General features: G+C 44.4%; 1 protein-coding gene across 6 annotated transcripts in view; it reads right to left on the bottom strand.

Moving 5' to 3' along the window:
• Positions 1-862: 862 nt before the first annotated feature.
• The window catches only part of DCUN1D3 (defective in cullin neddylation 1 domain containing 3), a 26,400-nt gene continuing 2,184 nt past the window's right edge, over positions 863-25,078 (bottom strand). For 2 of the 6 annotated variants that reach the window (XM_068908920.1, XM_009683399.2), the window contains exons 2-4: positions 16,353-16,429; positions 10,997-11,526; positions 863-8,976 (exon numbers count right to left, since the gene is read on the bottom strand). In XM_068908920.1, the coding sequence (XP_068765021.1) occupies positions 8,490-8,976; positions 10,997-11,427 (918 nt within the window). In that variant the 5' untranslated portion in view covers positions 11,428-11,526; positions 16,353-16,429 and the 3' untranslated portion in view covers positions 863-8,489. Of the gene's footprint in view, positions 8,977-10,996; positions 11,527-16,352; positions 16,430-18,220; positions 18,295-18,940; positions 20,045-21,762; positions 21,918-22,021; positions 22,118-25,078 lie in introns of those variants that run through there. The other 4 variants (XM_068908921.1, XM_009683403.2, XM_009683400.2 and 1 more) reach the window with 4 other exon arrangements.

The raw sequence follows: 25,078 nt of genomic DNA, 5'->3' as shown, positions 1-25,078 counted from the left end.
ACCCATTTCCTGTTCACAACATGAATAGCCAAACACAAGGATGCCTAGGACAGCTTTGGGCACTGAAGGAAAAAAAAAATGTTTGTTACAAGGTTTGAAAACTAAGGAAAAAGAAAGGCTAAGGATTTCTTCATCTGCCTTAAGAGTAGGCTGAGATAAAGCTGAAATAGTTATTTCAGCAATGAGCAAATACAGCTGATCGAGTGATGGAATATCACACCTTAGTAGTGTCCAACCCCAAGTTCACTTTGCTGGGCTCTTTAGCAAAGACCAGCTTATGGAAAAGAAGTTAGGAACTGGTGCATGGAGGAACAGGCAACAATAAAGGCAAAGGAGATGAAGGCAAATGTAGCACTGGTCCAGAGGCAGCATTAGTGAACTGGTAGCAAGTGCTTCAATCATTGTTCATAACTAGCATTTAGTGCTTCTAAAACTCCTGACATTAAAGCCAATTTTTTTTTTGGGGGGAAGACATTTTATCCGCTCCAAGTGAGCCTGACATCCTGAGTGGCTGTAGCTATCGCACACAGGGATGAACATACCAACAGCCCTGTCAGCACTACTACAAAAACTGAAAGGGAGCCCAGGGAGGCAGGTGAAGCCACCCCCGGCAGGGCATGGCACACTGACCTTGCTATTCATCCTGTGGTAAGGAAACACTCCTGTTGAGACTGTTCACATCCAGCATCTCCTCACTGCAGAGGCTTGCACTGCATAGTTGGAAAAAAAAAACAGCTAGATTTCATCTTCTGCAATTGAAGATGCTGTTGTCACCTCCCTGCATGGACTACGCAGGCGTTAGCAAGCAGCCAGGATCCCTCCTTGAGACACTCTGGAGATGACAAAATTAGCAAGAGTCCTATTTATAGGCATGGAAAAAATAATTAATTTTTTTTCCCCTTTTAATTGAAAATGTAAAAAGGACTTCAGCTTTAAATAAGACATTTTGTACAAAGCTTCAACACAAAAAAAAAGTGAACACCAAAGTGTGCATTATGTAAACACCACAAATGTTACTCATTTGTTCAGCAATGCACAGAACAACGTGCAAATTCCCTTTCCAGTGGATTGGCTTTCTGTGGCTGTTCTCCTCCCTCCCCCCAAACCTTACTGGAATACAGGAAATCCAGAGGCTTTGGAACATTTACAGAGCGACAGTCGTTAGGATACAGTGTGACTAAAGTATTTTTTTCTTTTTTTTTTTTCCCCCCCCCCTCCTCCTTTCTCCTTTAAGGACTGGTCATTTAAATATACAGAAGTATTTGTACAGTAATCTCACAGGTAAAAGAACGGCAGATTGGATTAGAAAAAAAGCACCAAAATATTTAATATACATCTGGCACAAATTCCACAAAAGTCAGTAATGGACAAACCAATACTTCGCTTATAAGAAAAGAAAAGCTCAGACTGCACTTAATGCTCTTCTTTCGAAAGGGGCACGACAGAGACATTGCACTCAGATTGCTAGCAAGCAAAGACAACCGGCTCGTCACAGCCTGCTCGCGCTGTGCGTTAGCTTGCCCACTCTCTAATACGCTGGTTCCGTTCTGCTCCCGACAACAACGGTGAGCAAAATTTGATACAAAAAAAAGGCAACTGCAAAACTACAAAGCAAATGGGTCTCAGCAGTAGATGCATCATCTTGAACTCCTCCCACTTTTTCCCTAGATCATTGTTTCAAATTTGGCCGTTTCCATTAAAAAAAAAAAAAAAGAAAAAGAAAAAGAAAACCCACGCTACGTGAAAAGAGAATTTGCTCCAGCCGTTTCCGAGCGTTACATGTACACAGCGTTTCCGCCAGCGCTGCCTATCAGAGGAAGCGTGGTTCTGCTCCAAGACAATCAATACATTCATTGTTTCCCAGAGTGAAAAAACTGGATCAGCTGTGGTATATCTCTTAGGTTAAGTCCAAAAAGGCAAAAATGACTCCTGACACTTAACTATGGCAGATTTGATCCTATTCACCCTTGATATATAAGCGCTAGAAAGCTTGACCAGCTAGTTGCATTCACATACAATTTGGTGAAAGCCACACAGAGTTGTGCTTTCACTCTTTCCTTAGTTAGACGTAGTACCGTCTCTGGGAGAAGATGCACCATCAAAACACGTTCCTTCCATAAACAGTGACTTAAGACTAAACTGGGGCCCGAGAGCCACCAGCAAGGACGCCAAGAAACCCAACGGCATCAACTAGCGTTCTGGAGCTGCCCGGCCTGCCCCACGCGGCCTGCGAAGGCCTTGGCGCGGCTTCGTGCCTTCAAGAGCAGCCAGGTCAAATCCCAAAATTGCTGGGTTAGAACCTAATCCTGCAAGTTGCTTCCATTTCCCTGGAAACTCGAGATAATTCACAACGGCACAAGGCTCTCAAACCACTCCCGCCAGCCCCTTTCCTTTCTAAAAGGTTATTTTCACTTGCAGATAAGAACGAACACACATTTTTAAGATAACTATGCTTGGTGTGACCAAAAAGTCACAACTTCAAAATATGAAGGACCATGCTGTGAAGTCCTCTAACGTCACTTCGCGCGGGAGGAAAAGGCAGCAGCCAGCCTCGGACGGAGGATTTGCTCCACGCGCGTTTGCCACCTCTGGTCACACGCTCCGGGCCCGGGGACGTTTGCCACCTCTGGTCACGCGCTCCGGGCCCGGGGACGGGCACGAGTCAGCAGCTCTAACTGTCAGCAGCTCTAACTGCTGAGCGGGCCCCCACGCACGTAAACACGCTGATGCAACAGCGGGCAACCTTTAGTCCAGATATAATACAGGGGAAAAAAAGTTACACCAAGAACCATTTATTAGGGATAAATGTTATTTTTTTTCTGTCTGTGTGTAAAGTGACATGTTACCCAAAAAGGACTTAGCTGAAGGGTGCAATTACACAGAGATAGAAGTGTGTGTATGGGGGTGTATATATATATATACACCTATATATACACACACACAACATATACACACACACGCACACAACAAAAGAAGTTGTACAACCTCCAGAACCTGTTAACATTTTGAAGTCTAACTACAAAAGGACTGAGGACTGCAGTAGTAGCGAGGAACTGCTGCAGCTGCAGTGATTTAAGGCAAGCTGTTGGCAGGGCTAGTAAATTCATGCTCCTTTTGCCTGTCCTCTCCTAAGGCCCCCCCCCCCCATTCCCTTGAAACATGTGCAAGACAAATAGTGCAAGACTTCACATCCTCTAAAGCAGCCCTAACCTTGGAAGAATATTCTCGTAGCAGCGCTTGCTACAGCGTGGCATCGAGCTCAGATTCGTAAGGGCAGTAGCTGCGTCGTAGCCGCTTTGGGGCGGCGAGGAAAGGAGGCGGATGCGTTGCGTGAACGAGACACGCCACCTCAGTGCATCAACAAACGCAACCGCACCTTGGAGCCAGCGAGGCACCTCCGAGGCGCTGCAGAGCTCTCCAGCTCTGCTTTGAGCGTAAGGGCTTCGTCCTGGGCCTTCGGGAGCAAGGAGGATGCAGGGAGCCCCCACGCTTTTGCAGCTCCCAGTTCCGCTGGGTGTTTCGGGCGCAGCCCAACCCAGACCACGCGCAGTACCGTACATCGGACGACACAACTCATGGCACTACAGCACGTGAGGTCTGAACGTTTTTCAAGGGCAAAGGGAAAGGCAGACGGCTCTGCCTTGGGAAAGAGCTGCCCAGGCAGAGGAGGCCAGGCGGGGAAGGCGCCGGGCCGCCGCGCTCCCAAACGAGCGCCCTGGAGGATTTACGCTTTCGTCTGCAGTTTGACTTGGCTCCCTTTCAAAGGGTCGATTGCATGCAGTATACCAAAGAGTACGGCAAACAGATAATACTTAACTTGGGTCAATTAAAAAAAATAGATTACTCATCCAGGCATAAAATCCTGGAAGAAAAGGATGGTAACCTTAAACTCTTCTAGTCCAAGAACAAGAGGCAGAGATACCTACGTACTTCATGGTGAAGGAGTTACAGCCTTCTGGCTTACAATCTCAGCTATTCCACTGCGGTTGACAATACAAATCCAAAGACTGTCTCTTCAGCAGTCCAGAGAGAAAACGTAACACTGGTGTTGGCGTTGGCACACGGCACAATTTATGCAGCCACTGAGCTTTCTCTATTAACTGGAAAGCTTCCTCAGCGTTTGCGTTTGGCAGCGTCCTGAGATGCGATCCTGAGGAACGCCAAGCTCCAGGTCAAGCATCTTCCATTTTTAACACGAAAGGCTAAATTCACATGCACGCGTTTTAAGCGAGGCGAGCTCAAGGGCAGAGCGCGGATCCCGATTTATGAAGGATTTTCTACGGAAGGACCACACCGCCGCGCCGGAGGCTGCAAGACCCCGGAGTTCACGACGACTGTTCTCTGCCAACGCGCGGGAACGACGCGGCCTCAGCCCGCAGGTCCCACCCCAGCCGAGATGGCTCTTAACCACGCGGCGCTGCTTTGACTCTGCTGCCTTGCTGGAAGCAAGGCTCACAACGGCAAGGCAGTCACCGGCGGTGACGGCACCATGCTAACACCGCAGCAGCTGGCGAGCGTACGGCCGTTCCCAGGAACCGGGCGCCACAAGCCGGCATTCGTCCCGCGACACGGGTTCCTCCGGCAGCGAAACGGGGGTCACGCAGCCAAAGCTGCGCCCGCCTGCAGCGGCCCGCGGCACCCGTTTGGCAGAGGCGCCGCCCCGCAGGAAGAGGGGCCACAACTACCTGCGACCAAATCAAAGTCGCTCCGTTTTCAGCCTACGAGGGTAAACGAGTTTCACGCTCTTACGTAACGCTTGGCTGAGACGCTACGTGGTTCAGAGGATGCTCCGTGAGCAGATCTGCTGCCCCAGCCTGCAGGCCAGCGCGCGCCCCGGGCCGCGGCTCAGACCATCCGCTTTCCCTCCACCTGCCGCACCTCCACGCACTTTCCTGTGGTCCCTGCATCGCACCTGCACAATATCAAAAAGCTCTAATTCTCCATATCGTATAGCACCGACAGCAGGAAAACTCACAAGTCAGCATTCAATTCACTCACTCAGCCATGTTTATGGCCAGCTACGGGCTGGATCCTTTAAACCCTAACTTGAATCGATAGCCTTTGACCTCAGGAACACATCCACGTAAATAAGATTGAGTGCAACGGAGCCTCCGAGTGCTTGGGGAGCCAAACTGTAAAGGTGCTGGAAACGGTAACGTTGTGCAGGTCGTCAGCATTTTATCCCCAGGGAGTAAAGTTTACAGGAATTACATTTCTTCAGGTTTATAAGGGAAGACCACAAAATGCTAGTGCGGATACCAAACTACTTTTCCAGTATATTACTAAAACTGTCAAAATGCCTATCTAGAGTTATTTATCCCAAGTTGTAGTAGATTCACTTCGTGCAACAAGTTTTTTAATCCATACTCTTAAAAAAAAAATTAAATAGTTCCAATGGTTTCAAGAATTTCATGAGCATCACTGCCCACTTACAGTCCTCCGGCCTCCACATTAAAAGATTAAAATTTTATAAAACGAAGAGTGACTCTATTTGGCCTATTCCACAGAAACGCAGTTTAACCATTAAACAAGCACATTTTCAGAAGCTCCAATATCGTTAAAGACTTCCCGGACACACGCACAAAACCCCGCTGCCACCACAGATAGACGGACGTTAAGAAGTAAGGTCTGTCGTCGACAGAGGACCATCCCAGGCCAGGCCTGGCGCCCTCTTTCACCGTCAGCACCGCGAGAGAGCTGCACCTTGGCTTGAGCTCCCGGCTTAGCCGTTTACAGCCCAGACGACCTGCCTTGTACCTTGTAACCTGTAACTCAAAAATGAAGTTAGACTAATAATAAACGGCTCGCGGCTAGAGCCGTTGCTGCTCGGCTGTTTGCGCAAGCAACCCAAGGGGCTGGAGCCGCTCCTCTTGGCCCGAGCGGCGGCACGGCAAGGCTTTCCTCCAGCGCCGAACACGCCGGGCGGCCGCAGCCGCGGAGGACTGTTCCTCCTTTGCCCAACGCAAACTAAGATTCTTCTCTTCCTGTCTACCCACCGCCGCCGTTCTTGGGGAGGGGGGGAACCCGGTAGTACGCTTGGTGTACTAAAGCGGTTAAACCTCGATGCGTTATAAACCAACTTCCTTACTGCAATCCACATCCAGACCACAAGATAAATACTTCCCTTAAAGAACTCCAGCCCTGATCCGCGGGAGCTGCTGCAGTTCAGCGTACAGGTCACTAGCAGCCCCTGCACTGACGTTGCGTGCGTGCGCGAGCACGGAGCATGCATCTGGGCAGTTCAATTTTCACATTTTTGACATTTTAAATTCCCTTTAGGAAAGAAAAATGAAGCAAAGAACAAGGCATTTAACAGCTGAATGAACGAGTAGTCTCAAATTTATAAATACAATCTTCCTTTACTATCAAGTCGGGTCGACATTTGCAACTGTTGCTAACAAAGCAGCCTCTGCTGGGGAAGATTCCCCCCCCCCGCCCGCCCCCCATAACAGCACCAGCAAAAGTCTCACCCTAAAGGCAGCTGTGCCAGCGCGAGCGCTTGGGCCTGCGTCGCTCATCGAAGCCGGCTGCGCCGCGGCAGCCGGGAAGGCTGCAGGAGCGAGGACCAAGCGAGGGTGTGTTTAGCAGTAACAAGGGGAGATCAGGGCGCCTCTCCTGCAGAGCACAAACTCACCTGCGTCTAGAACAACTGCATTTGTTTTCCGCAGCTTGACACATCTCGCAACGCAGGAGCGGCATGGATCACACTCTCCTTTTATCAGGTGAAAGAGATGCTATTTGAGGCTTGTGGGCTTTTTTTCCCCCCAATAGTTTTAGATACCCACGTTTTGTTAGTGATATATGATCTCAGACCCAAGTTACTGCCTTGGCCGGGTACCAACAAAGCCAGTTACCAAATTCAGGCAGATATTCCAAATTCAGGGGCGCCGCGGATGGCAAAGCATGCCATCTTGGGCCTAACGACAAGCTCTACTTAAAACGTGTTTTCCTTTAGCTTTAAAACCCTTATATAGCACAAAAGCCATCAGATGCTATGGACGATTGTTCAGTTTTCTGTTTGTTTTGTTTTTTTAATTGAAGTCATTTTATGATCCTGAAATGCAGCTCTGAAAATAAGGACGTGTAATGGAAGCGTATCAAATTTGTTAAGCCAATGCTTCGCTCAGCAGAAAGCCTTGGCAATCATCCCTTTTACCAAAAAGTGTAAAAAAGTTGACATACTAAAATTAAAAAAGGTAGCATCGATAACCAAAAAAGTTTCAACCAGTGTTAATAAAACTCCCTTTAAGTCACAACAGTTTCAACAGGCAAATAGTCCCAATACAGGCATTTTAAAATAATAAATCGACTCCTATCCAAATATTATCAAATCAGTCTAAAAATGATGCATCTACACTTTTGTCATTAAGAGCACATTAAGAATTCACTTTGTCATCAGATGCCAATATTGCTGCTCCAGAAAGTGTGGAGTATTAACTGCAATTTAGCAATTAAACGTAAGTTTAAAAAAATTGGTTTGTCAATATTAATGTAAAAGATAGTTCCTTACATAGAAGTACTGTGCTTGCCAGACAAGTAAGATAATACTTTAGGTATAAATCAAACATATTAAAGCAGAATTATACCACAGTTTTCCTTGAAGACTTAGGGTTTATTTGTTGCTTCTGCTAACGTTTAGCAAACTTAAGAAGCAGAACCTTTGGTTCCTTTAATCAAGTAAAAATATTGTCATGTAACCACAAAAATACAACTTCCAGAGAAAAATGGAAGTCCATCAAGAAGTCCGCTTTCAGTAAAACTGAGGTAGTACTGCTCGCTCTTCTATTATGTGGTGTATAAGAGATTTAGATACAAATCATCATCTACTACTCAGTTGACTGACAGGTACAGTAGTTTTATAAAACAATCCCAACATTTAGTTTGATCTCTGAAAAAAAGGAACGATTTGGACTCACTCGCTAAGAGTTAGCGTAAAATGGGAATTAGCCATATCACAAAAAGCTGTTGCTGATGTTGTTTTTAGAGCCTTATTACCAGGGGATTAATGCATTTATCGTTAACAGCTAACACTGCTTTTCATCTTGGTATAAAACCTTAAAATTATTACAGCCTAAAATTTCAACAATGTAAACAGCACTACACACAGTACAGACCTGCCCTGACAGATGTAGTATGAAAAACTTAATCTGGCACTGTATAATTTAGCAATGTTAATTTAACCTAACTAAAAAGATCTACATTGTGCAAGAAACATCAGACTTACTTATACTAATCTGAAGTCTTAAAAAAAAACCCAAAAATGCTTAACTTGTAGCCAGGGCCAAATATTTCAGGGCAAGAGTAAAAGGAATAACCAAAGTTAAGAAAGTGCCTAAAACATGATACAGCATTTTAGAGCCCTTTCAAATACAAGGCAGAAAAAGGTGTAAAGTAGAAAAATCTGGAGCCTCGGCAATTTCCAGAAACATCCAGAGTTTACATTTCATGAAGGGCAACAGGTTGCTTTTGTCACTGCTGCTGAAATGCTGTTAAGTCTGTTCTTCCGTACACAGCCCCTCTGTGTCTGAAGATGCAATAATACATTTGGTTTCCTCTTCCTTTTTCCTTCGCTCCATTTCCCATTCCACAAAGGTATCGAAGAGACTAGGCCAGGCCTCGTCTTCGCTATAGTTGCTAAGGTCTGGTCCAATCACCTGAGTAAAATTTAGAAACATGTTCCACGTGTCCCGGGAGATTCCCTTGATTCCTGAGGGGTTCTCGATTAGGAAGTGTAACCACTGGTCCAAAATAGGGGGTTTGTTTTGGGTGAAGACCAACTTCCAAAGGGCAATGGCTATTTCCCGATGTAGCGACCGCTGTCCTTCTTCAGAGTCCAGGCCGAACTGAAAGGTGAAACGATAGAGATCCTTGAATTTATCTTCCTGCTTGGCTTCATTTAAGAGGCTGGGGAACCTTGCACAAATGCCATCGATGCTGTCTGCATTTATTGCTTTGCAGCCTTCAAAAAACTCCTTCCTATTAAGCAAGAGAAGAGAAATTAGTGAGAATGCTTCTCACGAAGCTCACAGAGCAAGCAAAGTCCCATCTCCATTCAGATACGCCAAATCAACAGAGAGGTGCCCCGACCACGTGCTGCAACACGGGGCACGCTCTCACTTCTCTGAAAACTCTCGGCAAGGAGAGCTGCCAGGAGGAGAGCCGTTCCCAGTTTCTTACGGCTTGGGGACCGCATCAGAACACACCCACCCTGCGCGGCTGCGGCATCACTAGCATTCGAAAGACATTTTGCTTTATGACTTTCCAACTTCTTGATGCTACCGTATCCAGTGCCTCACATAAAAACAAACAAATAGGTGTACCACAGAAGTGCAAACACATCTGAAAACACTACATTTACTCCCCGAAGCCGCATACGTAAATCAGCCTGATCATGCCTAAATGTCCATGCTCTGGATGAACTGTTCTCAAGGAAAAGAATAGTTCAGCTGTGGCTTTCCTTCTGCTTTTGGTTTCTCTTCCAAGATTGCAAAATAAAAAGGGTGCCAGCTGCAACAGTCAGAGAAGGCACCCAGATCAGAGCACGGCATCGCGTAGCCAGGCTACAGGGCAGTATCTATGAGGCCACGAGGGTAGATGGCTAGCTGGGATTTATCTAACGCTCATGAGCAAGTGCCATAGCATAGTCACCAGTCAAAATTAACGGGAACCACAGATTCTGACGTGGGACGGGGTGCAGGGAGGAACGGAGGCAGCACAGTGCTCTGGAGGATGGACAAGCGCGCTGCTGGTGCACTGCTTTCTGTAACAGGAGAAAGCAAAGTGGCACTTAGCGCTCGGTGGACCACGTCTCAAGACCAATGCCAGGGAACGTACCGTTAAACGCAGGTAACCTCTCACCAGGACATTTGCCAACTCTCCAAGAGAATCAAAATCACGTTAGTAATACTCAGGCTGGTTGTGCCGAACCGTAGACGCTACTTCCCGTTCCCTTACCGCATTAGCAAATATCTGCTCCTTCCGCCCCTAGTAAAGCCACACTTGCACTCCACAGAGTGCTCTCTTCCCTTTGACACAGACCCACATCCAGGCAGGAAAACCTACCTGTGTTCAGCACACAACAAAAGGTTTCAGGCGCAGAACACCCAAGTAATTTTAATAGTTATTAGCCGAGTTAAAATAGCTTGCATTACTCAAGTCAACCCAGATGGCGGGGAGGGGGAAATCATTCTCTCTTAGAAAGCGTAGGCAAGTCCCTGTAAGGAATCTTTATTTGCTCTTACCTGGACACTGATATACAATCAGGTTCGGGGTGAAGGGAGGGCTACTGGGTTTTTTGGTTCTTTTTGCTGGTAAGTTTTAGCCCGTCCGTTGTTTCTTGTGGCATCAAGCACGCTTTATAAGCCTGATGACTGAACATCTCTTCCAGACAGACAGACAGCACTTTAAATGCCAATCGCTGCCAGCCAGCATGAAACAGCTACCATAGTGTCAAAGCCCGTGGGTTTATTTCTCTCTCTGAGCTTTAACAAAATTAATCTTGAGAAAAGTCATTAAGCGTAACGCTAGTTGGGCAGGAACAGTTCGGTGGAAGTTGTCTACTTGTCAGCCCTTTTGCACAGAATAACAGAGTTGCTAGCAATTAGTATGGAATTGCACATATTATTTTAAAGCAGAAATTAATTTCACTGTCCAACCTTATTATCATCAAGATGACGATAAGTTTTGCTGCATACAGCAAAACTAGTTTCGGCAAATCAAGAATAAACTGGTGTCTAGAGGACGTCACTACACTGTTCGTCATTAACAACATAATGTCCATGTCCAAAACACGTTTTCAATTCCAAAATCCACCGTGAGGGGAGGGAAAGAGGACAATACAAAGCTTACCTTCTGCAATGATAGGAATTAATTTGATTAAAAATGCAAGTGTTAGAAGAGATAAGCAAGTGGAGCTAACGAGGCTGTCCCTCCAACATACAGAGGATAGGATATATCCTAACACACGAAAATAATTACAAGTTCTACAAGAACTAACCTTGTAAATTTGCACATGGTAGCAGCCTGGAATTTCCAAGCCAAAACTAGCACTTTAAACTCAGTCGGATCAACACAGAGGTCATTGCAAAATCGTTCCATTCCTTCTTCCAGTATAGCATCTTCACGTTCATCCTTATACCGCCTAAACAACTCCCCAATCCTTTGGAGCGAAGACTCTTCCGCACTGGAAACAGCGTCTTTCTTTGTATCCCCAGAAAACGTTGGAGGCTGGCTAGACTCTACAGCGGCGTCCGTTTTCTTCGTCCCATTGACAAGTATATCCCCTGAAGACTTCCCACAAACCGAAGCATGGTCGTCTTTGTGGACTGCACTTCTTTTACTGTGCGACTTGCTGCCAGTTTCTCTTTCCCCGTTCTTGCTGCCAAGGGTAGAAGAAGGGTTCTTGCACTTCGTGACACACTGGCCCATGATGTTGCAAGCCCAGCTTCTAGAGCAGTCCCCTGGCAGTCGGACACCCTCGCGGCGGCTGCTCAACACATTTCACCATGCCATCAGCAGTCAACCAACCTGAAAAACAGTTTCAGAGTCAAATCACTGCACCTCCACAAAGAATACTGTAAGCATTAAACATGGGATAACATTCACCAGTAAGTAAGAGACCAACTTCAGGATATTTAAGTTTTGCATACTGAAAAGGAGTAGTGTATAAAAAGTTAGCATATGCCATGAATTTCAGGCAATTTCAGGCTGTTTTACCTAGAAATCAATGCAGCTCACTCAGTGGCTGCAATATACTAACGGGTCCTAATAAAGGAAATTCCTAAAATTCTTACTGTAACATAGGTTACAAAGAGGTTGATTCATGTACAGACTTCATCAAGACAGACTACTCCAACACAGGAATATTTTACAGGAAATAGTTTTGGAAAGTATAGCCACATTTAATATATAGAACACAAAACACCGAAATAAAGCACTCGCAGGGGGTGGGGGGAACGGACAGAGACTTATGCCTTAGAATTAGACTGTACCTTCGGCAAACCGGCAAAAGCTTTTTTAGCGTTTAGAATCTAGATTTTTGTTTTTAAAACATACGCAGAGCGTGTTTGCAGAAAGGAGGCAACACTCACTTTTCAGGCAAGATGGTATTTAAGGAATTATTCATTGTTTCAAGTGGGCTCCTGCCCTTCAGGTAAGCAGCCAGGCGAGGCGGGGGCCTTTTAAATGAAACTTTCAGACAGACACACACGCAGATAAGGAAGAAGCAGTACTTCCAGTTCAGTTTTTTAAATCTAAATTAAAATGCCATAATGATTTCCTCATACTCTGTTTTTAGAAATCACAGTGTTAAGGTCTTTCATGTTTGGAAAAGGTATTTTACTTTACAGAAAAAGGATCTTAAGCTATTCCTATTAAAACCAACCAAACTCTGTCACAGTACCCTATCAGCATGCAGCCATGCCCTCAAATAGGCCATTTCTTAGAAACATCAACTCTGAGAAAGCAATTGCTTATCATGTTCCTCCTTTCTCCACTTATTTTCCATCTCATCTCTGTTGACTGTTAGGCAGCAGCCTCCAATGTAAAAATTGGGTTTACCTCGTCTTTTGGTTTTCGTTTTTTTGGTCGTTGCTTCCAAGTCACAGAATTAGAACGACAAATAAGAAAAGAAGGACTAAAAATTAGATACAAAGAAAGAAAATAGATGGGATGACAGTGTTTGTGCACTCCTTCTTGGGTAAATCCCTTCAGAAACCGAACTCCTATTGTAAGCTGTAAGTCAACTTTGAACAGCAGCACTGACAACAGATGAATTCTCCAGAAATTACGATTGCAAACACGTATCTTCTCCCCAGCTCCTCCCAACTGTTAGATCTATTTTGGCAAAACAGTGTATATGCAGTTCCACAAGCAAACAAGATCCCTATTGCCAACATAGTTTACTACAACGTGGAGCTAGTTTAATCAGCAGGAGACCTCTTCCCAGCACAACTGCCTTCCTCCCTGCCACTTTTTAACCCGTATAAACCATACCTCCACCAAGAAGTTTCCTCACGTAGCAACAAACCTTGTAAGTGTCAAATATTCCTAGAGATTCCTCTAAAAGAAAATCTTAAAACTGACTAACGTAGCCCTTCCTACTCGCTCTCTCTTTTTTTTTTTTTTTTTTTTTTAAATAAGCCTTCAAGTATGGACCTGCAGCTTAAGAAGATATTTCTCTTAGAACTGGTATAGTCTTTCACTCCTGACCACTTGTTTTACTGATAGCAGCCAAGTCAGCCCCACAGGTTGCATGTGATGCACCAGTCCAAACTGAAGTCCCTCTCCGGAGGCGAGGGAACAAGAAAAGGGGAAGGAGGGAGAGAGAGGAAGGGCATGGAGGGTAGAAGGCACGAAGGAACGTGCATTTTCCTAAACTGTCAGCTCAGAAATCTACAGAAACAAGGAATAGGACATTTAACAACTCATCAGTTAAAAAATGAAAAAAAAAAGCTTACAATTTGTATAACTTTTTAAAAGCAGCAGAAGGAACAAACATCCGCTAGGTGCTTTCAAACTGCTTAAGAGAGGCACTTCGTAACATCATTTTTATAGGCAAGTAAAGTTCAATCAAATGAATAAGGAGTTATTTTTGAATACATTAGTATTTTAAAGGATTCACTAAAAGATGCATTTCCACATAAATAACCCACAAGACAATTTCATGGGTCCTTAGCGCTTCCCAGCTCTTTGGGAATTGGCAGGGAACAGCCTGGCCCTGGCTCTGGTGCTGCCACGCGTCTGAGGAACGTTGTCTTCTCAAGCCTGCACCAGTTGTTTTTCCATTACACCAAAACAAACCGGATGTTATTAGACAATGTAAATTACTGATTAGTGATTAACTCCCAGATACAGCAGCCCTCCCTTCTTTCTTTAAATTCACCAGAATTCAAGTGCCCTATTTACACATTAATCCTTGTTCTTCCAGGAAAGGCTTTTCCCTATGGGCACGTTAAGGAATAGCTGCCCATTAGCAAGTGGCACTTTCCTCTGAAGTAGCTGGTAGCAGCCAAATCAAAAGCAGGATAACGGACATTTCTTAACAGAAGTGACTCGTGCTGTCATGCTTCCAAGCAACTGCTCGTATTAACGATAAAAGCAACTCAATATTCAAGTCTAAAACAGCACGACAAACAGATGGGTTTTACTGCCGTTTGCTGTCATGAGAAAAGAGCGTTATATTATGCAGAGGGAAGGTCAGTCAGCGTTATTAAACAACTATACACGAGGAAGTGTCCTCATGGCTGCTTCCGAAAACCACTGGGGAGTACATTGACGTTAATCTATAGAGCGCAAGTTAACCAAGTCACCACCAGTGCACCCCTCCAAACAAGCAACTTTTCTATACTCCAACCCACTTGCCTTACGAAGGGCCGATCGCTGCTCCTGAACAGACACTGTCCGAGCTCTGCTAGCATTGGTGCTCCTTGCAATAAGAGCTTCTTTCTTCCTCTCTACTGAGGAGATATTCAAAGCGTAATCCTACTTATTACGAACAAACACTAGAAGATACTCAAGTGCAGTTGCTGTAATTTCTCACTTTTCAGATACATGAAACTTGATGCCATGCTCCAGATACTTTGAAGTATTCTACCCCCAAAATAGCAAAACCAGCTAAAAAATGTCACACTGCATCCGTTGGCAGTTTGCGCACTTATCTTGTTTTGTGAGAGACAAGTCTGTTGGTGCTCCTCTTATAAGAGTTATCCTCTTATAAAATGCTTTCACTATGCTGCATCCACTTACTAGTCACCTCCGCTTCCTATATGACTCAGGTTTCAAAGCCATGTAAGCAACAGTGCATAGGAAGGCGACAGAAACAAGTGGGAGAAGTCAAGACTTTTTCTTAAGGAAGGATGGAGAAAGGATCCAGTTGCAGCATCAGGAGCTGCACCAAATGCAGTGTTCAATGAAGATAAAAAAGCACTTTCAGGAAAGCAAATAAAGGTACTCATGTAGCTGTAGAGCAAAGCAAATGTCACGTCTAGGTCAGGCTGATTATGTCCGAGTGAGCACAAGGACTTGCTAAGATATTTCTCCCAGCTGGATCAGGAACCTCAAGCATAACGTTCTCCTGTACCCAAAGGCAATCCTGCATTGCTGGCAAAGCATCAATTCCCAAAAGAATCAGTTCTCAAGAGTAAACCTACTGTAACAATTTATACAACTCGAAAGTGAGACAAAAAAGGCAGCACTGGCCATAAGGCTTTGCCATTCTACTAATAAAGTAGAAAATTCAGGGCTAACACTGGAACGCACTCAGCACTACAGGATACAGGACTCCCAAAGAAGTTTGGTTACTCAGACAGCTATTGAGCAATAACCTACAGTAAATATGAATCACCCATGAGGCTGTCTTCCACATAACAGGAACTGCAAAGCACAGATCGACAATGATGCTATTTCTTACTAGAAGGGAGTAAGCAACTGGAAACACAGGATGTCTAGCTCTGGTGACTATAATCAGTTAAATTAAAGCCACCCTTTAAGAACAAAGGAGGTGCGTATTACCCAACATATAAGACTGAAAAGCTAGAAAAAAAATTAGAAAGACCTTGCTAATGGTTGCTTTCTTTTATAAGCTTTGTAAGGCGATTAAGCTTTTTCTCCAATGATTTCAAGAGACCAAATCACACAAACTAAGGTGTGAAGGAAACAAAACAGAGAAGTGACTCAGCAGTGATTCTCTGTTGGCCACAGCACACCACAGCACAGCTGAGATCAGCCCAACTGGACTGAAGGAGAGAAGATGCAAAGGGGATATTTAAGTAAGCCAGGCAAATATTTTTGTTTAATGACTATAATGTTACTGTGGCAATAGAAATCATTGGTTACTTCTAGAGAATAACAAAACGTAGTCAAGCGTTATGCCGTTTAATAGCGTTGCATCAGAAGCTATTTACAATGAGTTTCAAAGTACAGACAGCCTCAGGAGAGAGGGGAATAAAACATCATGTATACAAGAACACCACAAAGTCAAGTTTAAGAAATCTCATTACAAAAGGGGACACAGCTCAGCCAACCATTAAATCCCTTCCCAAGCGACAGCTCGTCAGCTAAGGCGAAGACAACATTGCTAAAGCTTAACTAAGCTTTCATCCAGTCTCAACTTCTTGCGAATAAAGAGTCCATAGGAGAATCTCACTATGCATTTTTTACCTTTTTGTGGGCAGGGGGCATAACTTCTATAATAACAGAGTGGGCGCTCATTTTTTTTCTCACTAGGAACTGATACACAAAGCTTTCCATCAGGGAGGCGTGAGAGGGCCATGCAACTGCCGAATCAGAAGCAATCTCTGTTCTAGCAGTTCATCCCTTTTCAGTGATCTTGTAAGCAAACATCTAATACTTACATAGTTGCAGAGACGCAGAGAATCATTCCCCTAGCTTTTACAGCCTCCTTCAGGCTTCCTGGCTTCCACATGGAACACTGTAAAACAAAAGGTCCACACAAATCTTGACATTTAGAAGAGGCCCACCAAAAATAAACAAACAAACAAAATGCTCTTAATTGCCTAGGACTGACTGGTCATTCATTTAATAAAACTCAGGACCTCTATTAAGGCAAAACTCATTTCTTGAAAGAATCGTTTTATAAGACTCTTTCACTTTTTGACCTATGAAGTAAGCATTAACACCACTACCTATGCATTATTATATAAAGCACAGAACACGTACTGAATACAACACACTTAAGTTCAAATGTTTGTTAAAAGTAAATACACATTTTCATAGACATGTTCAAGCTTCAGCAAGGGAGAGTTAATTCCTCGCTCTACGCCTTCAGGGCGGACCGGAGCACACACTGCCTTTGTCAAGGGATGCTGCTCAAGAGGCTGCTTAATCCACCAGTGCCAGACGTAGCAACGCAGCGTAATTTGGGTCTAGAAAGTAATTCTCATTTTTCTTTCTCGAGTACATTCTTTTACTTGTTTGTGTTCCCATGTTCAAGTTGATTTGGCTCAACTTTTAACTTCCTAGCTCTGTGACCGTAACTAAGGAGGGTCTGGAGAGAAGCTGACAGACAAGGGTACGTCTGGTTTGTGCAGCAAGAGCTGCAACTGCAGCACTGGTCAACAGCTCTGCTGGTACCTGACCCAGGAAACAGCCAAACAAGCTCTGGCAAAGCTCCTCTGCTCTACCATACTAACAGAAATACTAAGAAGTCCGATTTTCACAGCTCTGAGTATATCTAGGGAGCAGACAGGTGACGAAAAGCTGCCTTTCTGCAAACCTGCTTTTTCCATGAGAACTACTTTTCTCATGGGAGCAAGTGTGAACATTAGCTCATTCAGCGCTTTCTTCAGCGGAAAGCGGGGAACACATGTAGAAAGACGTTTCATGAAACAAATTCTGATTGCACATGCCAATCTCCACGTAAGTTGAGTTTTCCCTGAACTTTGGAGCCCTTGATGCAGATTGTGCAGAGTGACCAAGAACAAACCCCAGTCCGGGGGGGGGGGGGGGGGAAGCGTAAACTCAGAACCCTAGAAACTCTGCGGTGGGATTTTTGCCCACAATACACTTGCGGAGCAAAAAAGTTTCTCCAATGAACCTTTTTTGGATGCTTATCCTCTGAGATGGATATGCCAAAAAGCCACTTCCCTATGGGGTTGTACCCTCTGCTTCCAAACCTCACCTCCCACACAAACACCACCACATCCTCTCCCCACAGCCTCACAGCGCTCCCAGAGCACGCCCCGACCGACAAGGCAACGACGTGCGATACTGCTGAAGGGCGACCGGGAGCAGGAGCACCAACCGCCTTCACGCGGCGCAGCCGCACACGAGCTCTCGCCTCTCGCAGTGGAAGTACGAGCTTGGTTTTCTTTCTGTTTCACCATAACCTCACATGAATTTCATGAATTTAACAAAACGTAAACATCTGACACCCCTACGTTCACTTCTCGTGGCCACCTGCAATTAAAGAAGTCCTTTTACAAGTAGGCTAAGGGCTGACGAAGAGACGGGAGGAACCGCGCGCTGTGCAGCCCCGTTCCCCCCTCTCCCCCCCGAGGCAGCTCAAAGGGAGGAGAGGTAACATCTTAGACTTCACATTTTAAAAACCAATGTCATGGCAACAACATGCAACCCAAGCGCTTATTTGGAAGAAGCCTAGGAGCCACCTGATCTATGTTTCCATTTGACTCCTGCACAAACTGGAAGCAAAGGCTTATTTTAAGTTCAAAAGAAGCTGAAAGCTGATGGAGTTGAGGCCTACCGAGCGAGAGCCAAACGTTTTCCAGGGTTGCTTGAAGCAGTTTCCACGCTGGCCGACCTGTAGCTATACACTGTCTAGACCCAGGAGCCAGAAATATTAACATCTGTTAGAACTGTCAGCTACAGCCCTTCCTCTGTTATTATTTTTATTCTACTGTGTTGCACATTGACTGACACAGGCGTCATGGCATGGAGCCATCAAGCGCTACAGACAGTGAGAAATAATTCAGCTAGTTCTGGAACTGCCTGCAAACAAAAAAAAGCTTTCTTTTTTTTGAATATAGAAGTTTAGACTTACTACTACGACAGCACTTGATTACAGCATGTGGAATAAGAAGTTAGTATGAGTTAGCAATTTAAAAAAAAAAAAAAAGCACCATTCAAGCCTGTATTTAAAGGTCATCATAACTGCAGCATGTGTCGTGACTGACTTTAACCTAAATCATGCCAGATGAACGTGGCGGGGGTGGAAAGAAGCATCAACATTTTCGTAGCACCAGTTTTAATTCATCCATAGGTCAAGCTTACGAGGACAAGAGGCATCTGCGTGATCACAGGCTGTCTCCCCTTGCTGGCGGCGAGCAGAGTGTCACTACGGACACAGCTCGGAAACCAGCCCGGGTCGTTAGTTAGCAACCTCGCTCCACAGCCCGTGGGGAAAATAAGTGAGCGAGCGGAGAGCACCCTCGAGACCGTCGGGACCTTTGTTTTGCTCTCCTACCACTTTTTGCACCTGCGTCTTCCATCCCTGTGGCTCTGCATCTTCCCTCTGCGACTTTGGCTCTCTCGAGCACGGGTGGGCAGAAGATCTCCTTACAGACACACCGCGGAGCCAAAGCGGCTATAGCCCTGAACGCTTGTCCGCAACAGCTTCTCCAGGAGGAAGGGCCAATAACGTCCTCACAAAAGGCAGCTTTCTTTGCTTTTCTGTGTGGAATCAGTGAAGAATTAGCAATGCCATTTTGCTCTTCAGCAGACAGCAATCAATGGGATCAACCCTGCATACGGAAGATTTAATTGTTTTAATTGTTTTATACTACAGTGCCAAAGCACTTCCAGCATAAATGAAGCTTGTATCAGCAAAACCATCACTTTTTGAGACTAGCTTACCGCAAACCATAGCCTGCAGTGCGACTGTCTCAGCAAAAACATTCTGACACAGTTACAATGGCCACATCACGGGCTTTCACCAGCACGGAAAACACCTCGCCACGTCCCTGAACGAGAGCTGGGCTAGCAGAAGTCTGCAACGTAGGCCCGCTCTGCATCTCTAGCTGTAGCAAACACAGTTATGCAAAATTATTTAAGAGGAAGTCTAGAAGCAGGAAAGCCCTTCTGCAATTAGTTAAAAAGTGAATTGTAAGGCTTCCTGTGGTTCAAGAACCTTTCAATGAACTACAGCCAGGTTATGGGGTTGCGAGAACGCAGAAGGGAACTTCTGTCGATTTGTTCCAAATCAGGTTAACAAACTATTCTAATTAGCCTTGCTTCGAATTTTGGAATCAAATCACAATACTGAGAACCCTGATCAAATTGGATAACGTTTGTCCCTATAAAACACACTTGGTCTCAGAAGAGAAGACAGTTTATATGGACGCATAAAAAGAGGGAGCAGGGGGAAAGAGGAGAAGGTGGGAGGGGGGTGGGGTGGAAATCACACACACTTAGGTCCCGTTCACTGATCAACCTTGCAGCCAGCTGTCCATGGATGGACCACGCAGTTTCGGCTGCCCCTTGGTAGAAGGCTAAATGGCAGTCAATGGGACAACCAAGCTATTAGTAGCCAGATAACAGATATGCTGGAAGCCTGAATGCTTTGTCTCAAATGAGATGCAGATTCCTTCGAGAAAGAGCACGTTGGAAAGGCCAAACTAGCTTAGAAGGGAAGACAAGGTCAGGTACAAAATCTCTAAAAGCCAGCTCTAGAACCTGCTTCACCGTGCCTACATGCCGTAACACCCGGCCAGCGCTCAGTGCCAAGAATCACAGCTATCATCAAACACCGAAAGCCACCCTAGAACAAGTCCCGCAGTAGCCACAAAACAGGCAGGAATCTCTTGCCAAATAACCACATCTAGACGTTGTGCGCCCTCGCTTCAAGTCCAGGGCTGTAATGTCACGGGAGATTTTTCCATTGAAGGCTCTGGACAGAGGAAACCCACTTTCTGCATTCTTCAAGACCACTCTGCTAAGAGTTGCAGCATGACAACGTTTCATGTTCAAACAGCAACAGGTAGTCTTAAAAAACCTTCGCTGAAATAAAGGCTTCAAATCTGCAGTTCACTGTGTGCCATTAACTACCGAGCAAGGTTTGCTTAAGAAAAAAAATGAATAATAACATGAAAGATGATAGGGAAAGACAAAGAGTAAAGGCAGTTTATTTATTTTGCTCATAGAAAGCACACCGCACAAAGCAGCTTTTTCAGCAGACACAGATGCAACGTTTCCCTTGAATCCCTCCCTTTCTTTTACATGCTCTAACCACGCAGTACTTTACAGACCGGTTACTTTTCACTATCTTTTCCACTTTGCCCCATTAAAAAGTTATATATCCTTTAATATTATGTACTTCACCTTTTTGGGAAAGGAAGGGAAGTGATGATTTGCTAGGATTACTGTACTTTTTAGAGAGCAAATCCAAGAAGAGTTTGATGAAAAACCACTGGTCCAGTTTCCTAAATAGATGAAATCTTAGAAGGGTGCCTCCAGGTGCTTCCTGGAGTAAATAAGGTAAATAAGTTAGTGAACCAGCTCACACAGCAGCAGAACTTGTTTTGAGAGGTGGATTTAAGTTATGAGCAAGACAGCAGGCAGAGGGGAAACCACGGCAGTCAGACGACTTGGTCGTTCAAGATTATGCCGGCAGTTTTCAGCAAAGATGGAACAAGAACTCCAAACCAGACTCCATCCAATTTCCTAGCTAGTACATCCTTTAACAACATGAACGAGCTACTTCATTTTACTACACCTAACTCAAACCCTGTCCTACCAGCTTCAAAAACCTCCATCGTTTTAAAAACTAAGCATCGATCCTCCCTCTCTCCCCTCAGACCCTCCCTCCAAGCCTACAGACCTCTCAAGGTCCAGCACCTTTGAAAAAGCAAGTCATCATCTATTGATTTTTTTCCTTTAATGTGCTGAAGATTGTAAAAGAATAATACATCCGCATTTTTCCAGGGTTCATTAGAAAACTTTTGCACAGCATGATAGACATTTCAGCACTCCAGTATGTGTTATGAACAGTCAGAGCAGCACCATGGCAGGAGAAGAGCTACTTTGTGCTCAGATACACCCGATTCACATTGCTACAGCAGAGCTGCAAGTTATGGAAGCAACAGAAACCACCATCCCAAGATATTTGACACAGATGCATCACACTGTAAGCAGCTGAAAACTGCTGTACTACAACATTTAGATTAATTTGTAGAATTGACAAAGAATAAACTACAGAAAACTGCAACTATCCTGTAGCCAAACCAGAATAATTTTGAAAAACCACCTCAGTCTACGCTCTGCTGCGCAGTTAAAAAAAAAAATACTTACTTTTAAACAGAGTTCAGTGTTCGTGGATTTTCTTTTGTACTGAGTTTAGCCAGCAGATCGCACCCTGAAGTGGTTGAGGCACCTTCACCATACATTCAGTTCCACTAAATATAATTTAGGTAGATATCAAGTGATTTCCCTTATAATAAGATAGGCTTTAAAAAAAATCCATGATGTAGTAAGTGAGTAACTTTATATTTCTTAGTTTCCAACAATGAAGAAAGCTACATTTATCACACAAAAAAGAAAGTCCTCCTACCAGCTCTGGTTAGCAGCGTCCCACCGCCAGAACAGTTCAACAGCCAGGAGGACCTTGGCCCACAGAGCAGCCCGACAGGCCCGCGAAGGTACGAGCCTACAGACGAGAGCCAGAGCACCTCTTATGATCAGTTCTGGCAACAGATATTCATAAGGAGTTTACAGAAGCCCTGCTTGCCATTTTAGTCAGTGTAGCATCGCTTACAGGCTGCTAGCCAAAAGAATATTTCATTTCACACAGTTGTGTAGGAACTTCACTAGCAGCTGACCACGTAACTATTGGAATAACATTTAAGTTATGTGCAAGGAATTGTTTTAAATGAAAGCTTTAAAGCGAGCCAAAAACTTGAGGTGTTTTAAAAGTGTATGTTTTGATTTCTGAACTCTGACTGCAGTTTTTAAAGCAGAAAAATATACAAAACCACACCTGCAGAGCCCTCAGCTCTCGCTACAGGTTTGAGAGGCCTGCTTCCCCTGCTATAGGGAACGACAGTCTAACGCCTTACGCTGTACAATAGCGCAGTCTTATTTGGATGTTAACTATATCAAGAGCTTCGAACAGAAGCAGAACCTTGGAGCACCTGAACTCGGGTCTTCAGCTAGAACAAAGGCCCTCGGCTCCCCTTTAGAAGCCTGGCGGCAACACGCATATTTGGTTAAGAGACTTTCACTTATCTTTCACTCCATTCGATAATTAGTTGTTTAAGAAAACTGACATGCTGCGCAGGTAGGTCTATCCTTTGTCTCACAAGAGCTGTAACCGTAGACTCCAAACACAGATAACTCTGCTTGAAGCTGATGTATTTTGTATATCAGACCTTTGGCATTTCTGGACCATCCATCATATTTAAATGCTGAATCAGAGTGTTTGAGACTCTCTGTACAGACTCATTTGTAATGGAAATACCCAAAACCAAGTGCGTGAGCATTTCAGTTCTTGAGTCTATTGCTGAGCATGTGTGTCTCCCATAATCATTAGGCGTTAACATGATTTTCCTCCTCCCCTTCCAATTTTAAGACAAAAGCATGAGACTGACAACATTAGATATTTCAAAGTGGCAAAAGGAAAAGTTGCATTAAGTTACAAAAATCCAGAGTAAGAACTAAGAACTGTCACTTTTTTTTTTTTTTGCGCTATTGCTTGGATGCAAAAATAAGACTTAGTTATTTTTCAGGACCACATAATCCTCACAGCCTAAAAACACCTATGTTCACTAAACAGGAAAAGAGAGACAACAAATAACTATGGCTGTCATACTGTCTTTGGCCATCTGACTCTTTGGGTGTAACAGAATCAGTGACTAAAGCTTGACAGTAACATCTTCACCTATTTATAAATAAATTTTGTCTCTTGTAAAACAGACATCCCAGAAGGAACAGCATTTATAACCAGTCTGTGAGACACCAGAAGATTATCGTAGCGCATTCTCTTTACTGGAAGCCTGTCTGATCACTTACATTTTTGTTAGTTTCTGTACAACATTCCTACTACCACAAGAGTTTCTTAACACCAATGATTAACTAGTCTCTCAACCATTGATCTTCCAGTGGCAAAACACTGCAAGTAAATAACCATTCCTAAAACCTGGATTCCCTCCTTCCTTCAAGATACAGATCACTTGTCCAGAGAGCTGCTCCGCTAGACACGCAGGTGAAATATAGACATACTGGGTCTAATCGCGTTCGTTCCCTGAACATCTTTTGGTCAAGCAGCTCTGATTCCCTTTTGTTGCCTTATTTTCTCTGTTCTGGTTAACACTGAGATCAGAAGGCAAAAATATCACCAAGCTGTCGCACCAAAGCTACCTGCAGTAGAGGGGTTTTCTTTACATTGACATAAAATAAAAAAAAAAAAAAAAGGGTACTTTTGCAAGGACAAATGTGAGCGCTCCCTTTCGGTTTGCCAGCTACCATCTTCCCTAGGGCTCTCAGACTTGCTCGCTGACGGGCAGTTGCCAAGAGCTGAACACTTCCAGAAAACCTTTTCGCTGAAGGGTGACGTCGAGGTACAAGCGAACTACCTGAGCCCATCTAGAACTCTTGGGTTTTCTATTCCTGCTTTGGGGAGGCTCCAGCCAGAACTGTAATTATTTGACTCACACTATGAAGTAAAATAAAAAAATAGATCGATAGATAGCTGACTGTTTCAAAAGACACTTGAAACAGCTTACCGTACAGAAGACTCCTACAGAACTAGCACAGACAATTTACTAGTGTCATATGTTTACAGGGGGTAAATTGCAGATGGCTCTTTACCAGAAGGCAACATTGGCTAATGGATGTCACCATGAAGTTACCATTGTTTCAAGTTAAGGTACTATGTCATTACTGCTGAATATCTTAGAGTCAAGTATACAATTAATCCATGTCACCAATGCAGATAATCTACAAACCACTGGAGCCATTTAATCTAGTGTTTTTAAAAGGAGGAAGGGGGAAGAGACAAAAGAAATTATTAGACTTCCAGTAACCAGAAGACAAAGCCTATTAGTCAGAGGCAAATAAAGAAAAGGAAGCCAGCAAGATAAGATGCAGACCCCTAGGGAGAAAAAACTAGAGAGAAGGAGGCCAGTCTGGGAATGCTGACGGAGGCTGTTAAGGGGATCCCTTTCATCTTCCTGTGCCTAGCAAGTCCCTCAAGTGTTTACAGACTGGTCTTTCATCCTGCAAGAAGCCTGGCTAGCCATCTTCAGCGCTTTTCTTATTTTTAAGGATGAAGATGAAAGAAAGTTCTGTTTTTCTAGCAAATCCCATGCCTTCAGTTTTACAATCTCTTCTTATCCAGAGTGGAGGAGTATTTCTGTTATGTTCATTACTGCAGACCTACGTGCCTAATGCAACAATTACATTGTTTTTGCACTTCACAGGTGCTTACAGACAGCCCAATCTGAAGATGATGGGTTTTATAGTGTTCCATGGCTCTGAATTAACTGAGCTGATCGACACCTTCCCAGCACCAGTAAAGAAAACAGACTGCTACAGTCTGGGAAAGTTCTGGCCAGTACTAGAAGTACTCACAGTCCTGCAGACTTGCAGCTGCATCTGTTCATACCCAATC

Source organism: Struthio camelus, chromosome 15 (assembly GCF_040807025.1).
Source record: "Struthio camelus isolate bStrCam1 chromosome 15, bStrCam1.hap1, whole genome shotgun sequence".
Classification (NCBI taxonomy): domain Eukaryota; kingdom Metazoa; phylum Chordata; class Aves; order Struthioniformes; family Struthionidae; genus Struthio; species Struthio camelus.
Note: the sequence above shows the minus strand (reverse complement) of the source record. Positions and strands in the feature narration are given on the sequence as shown.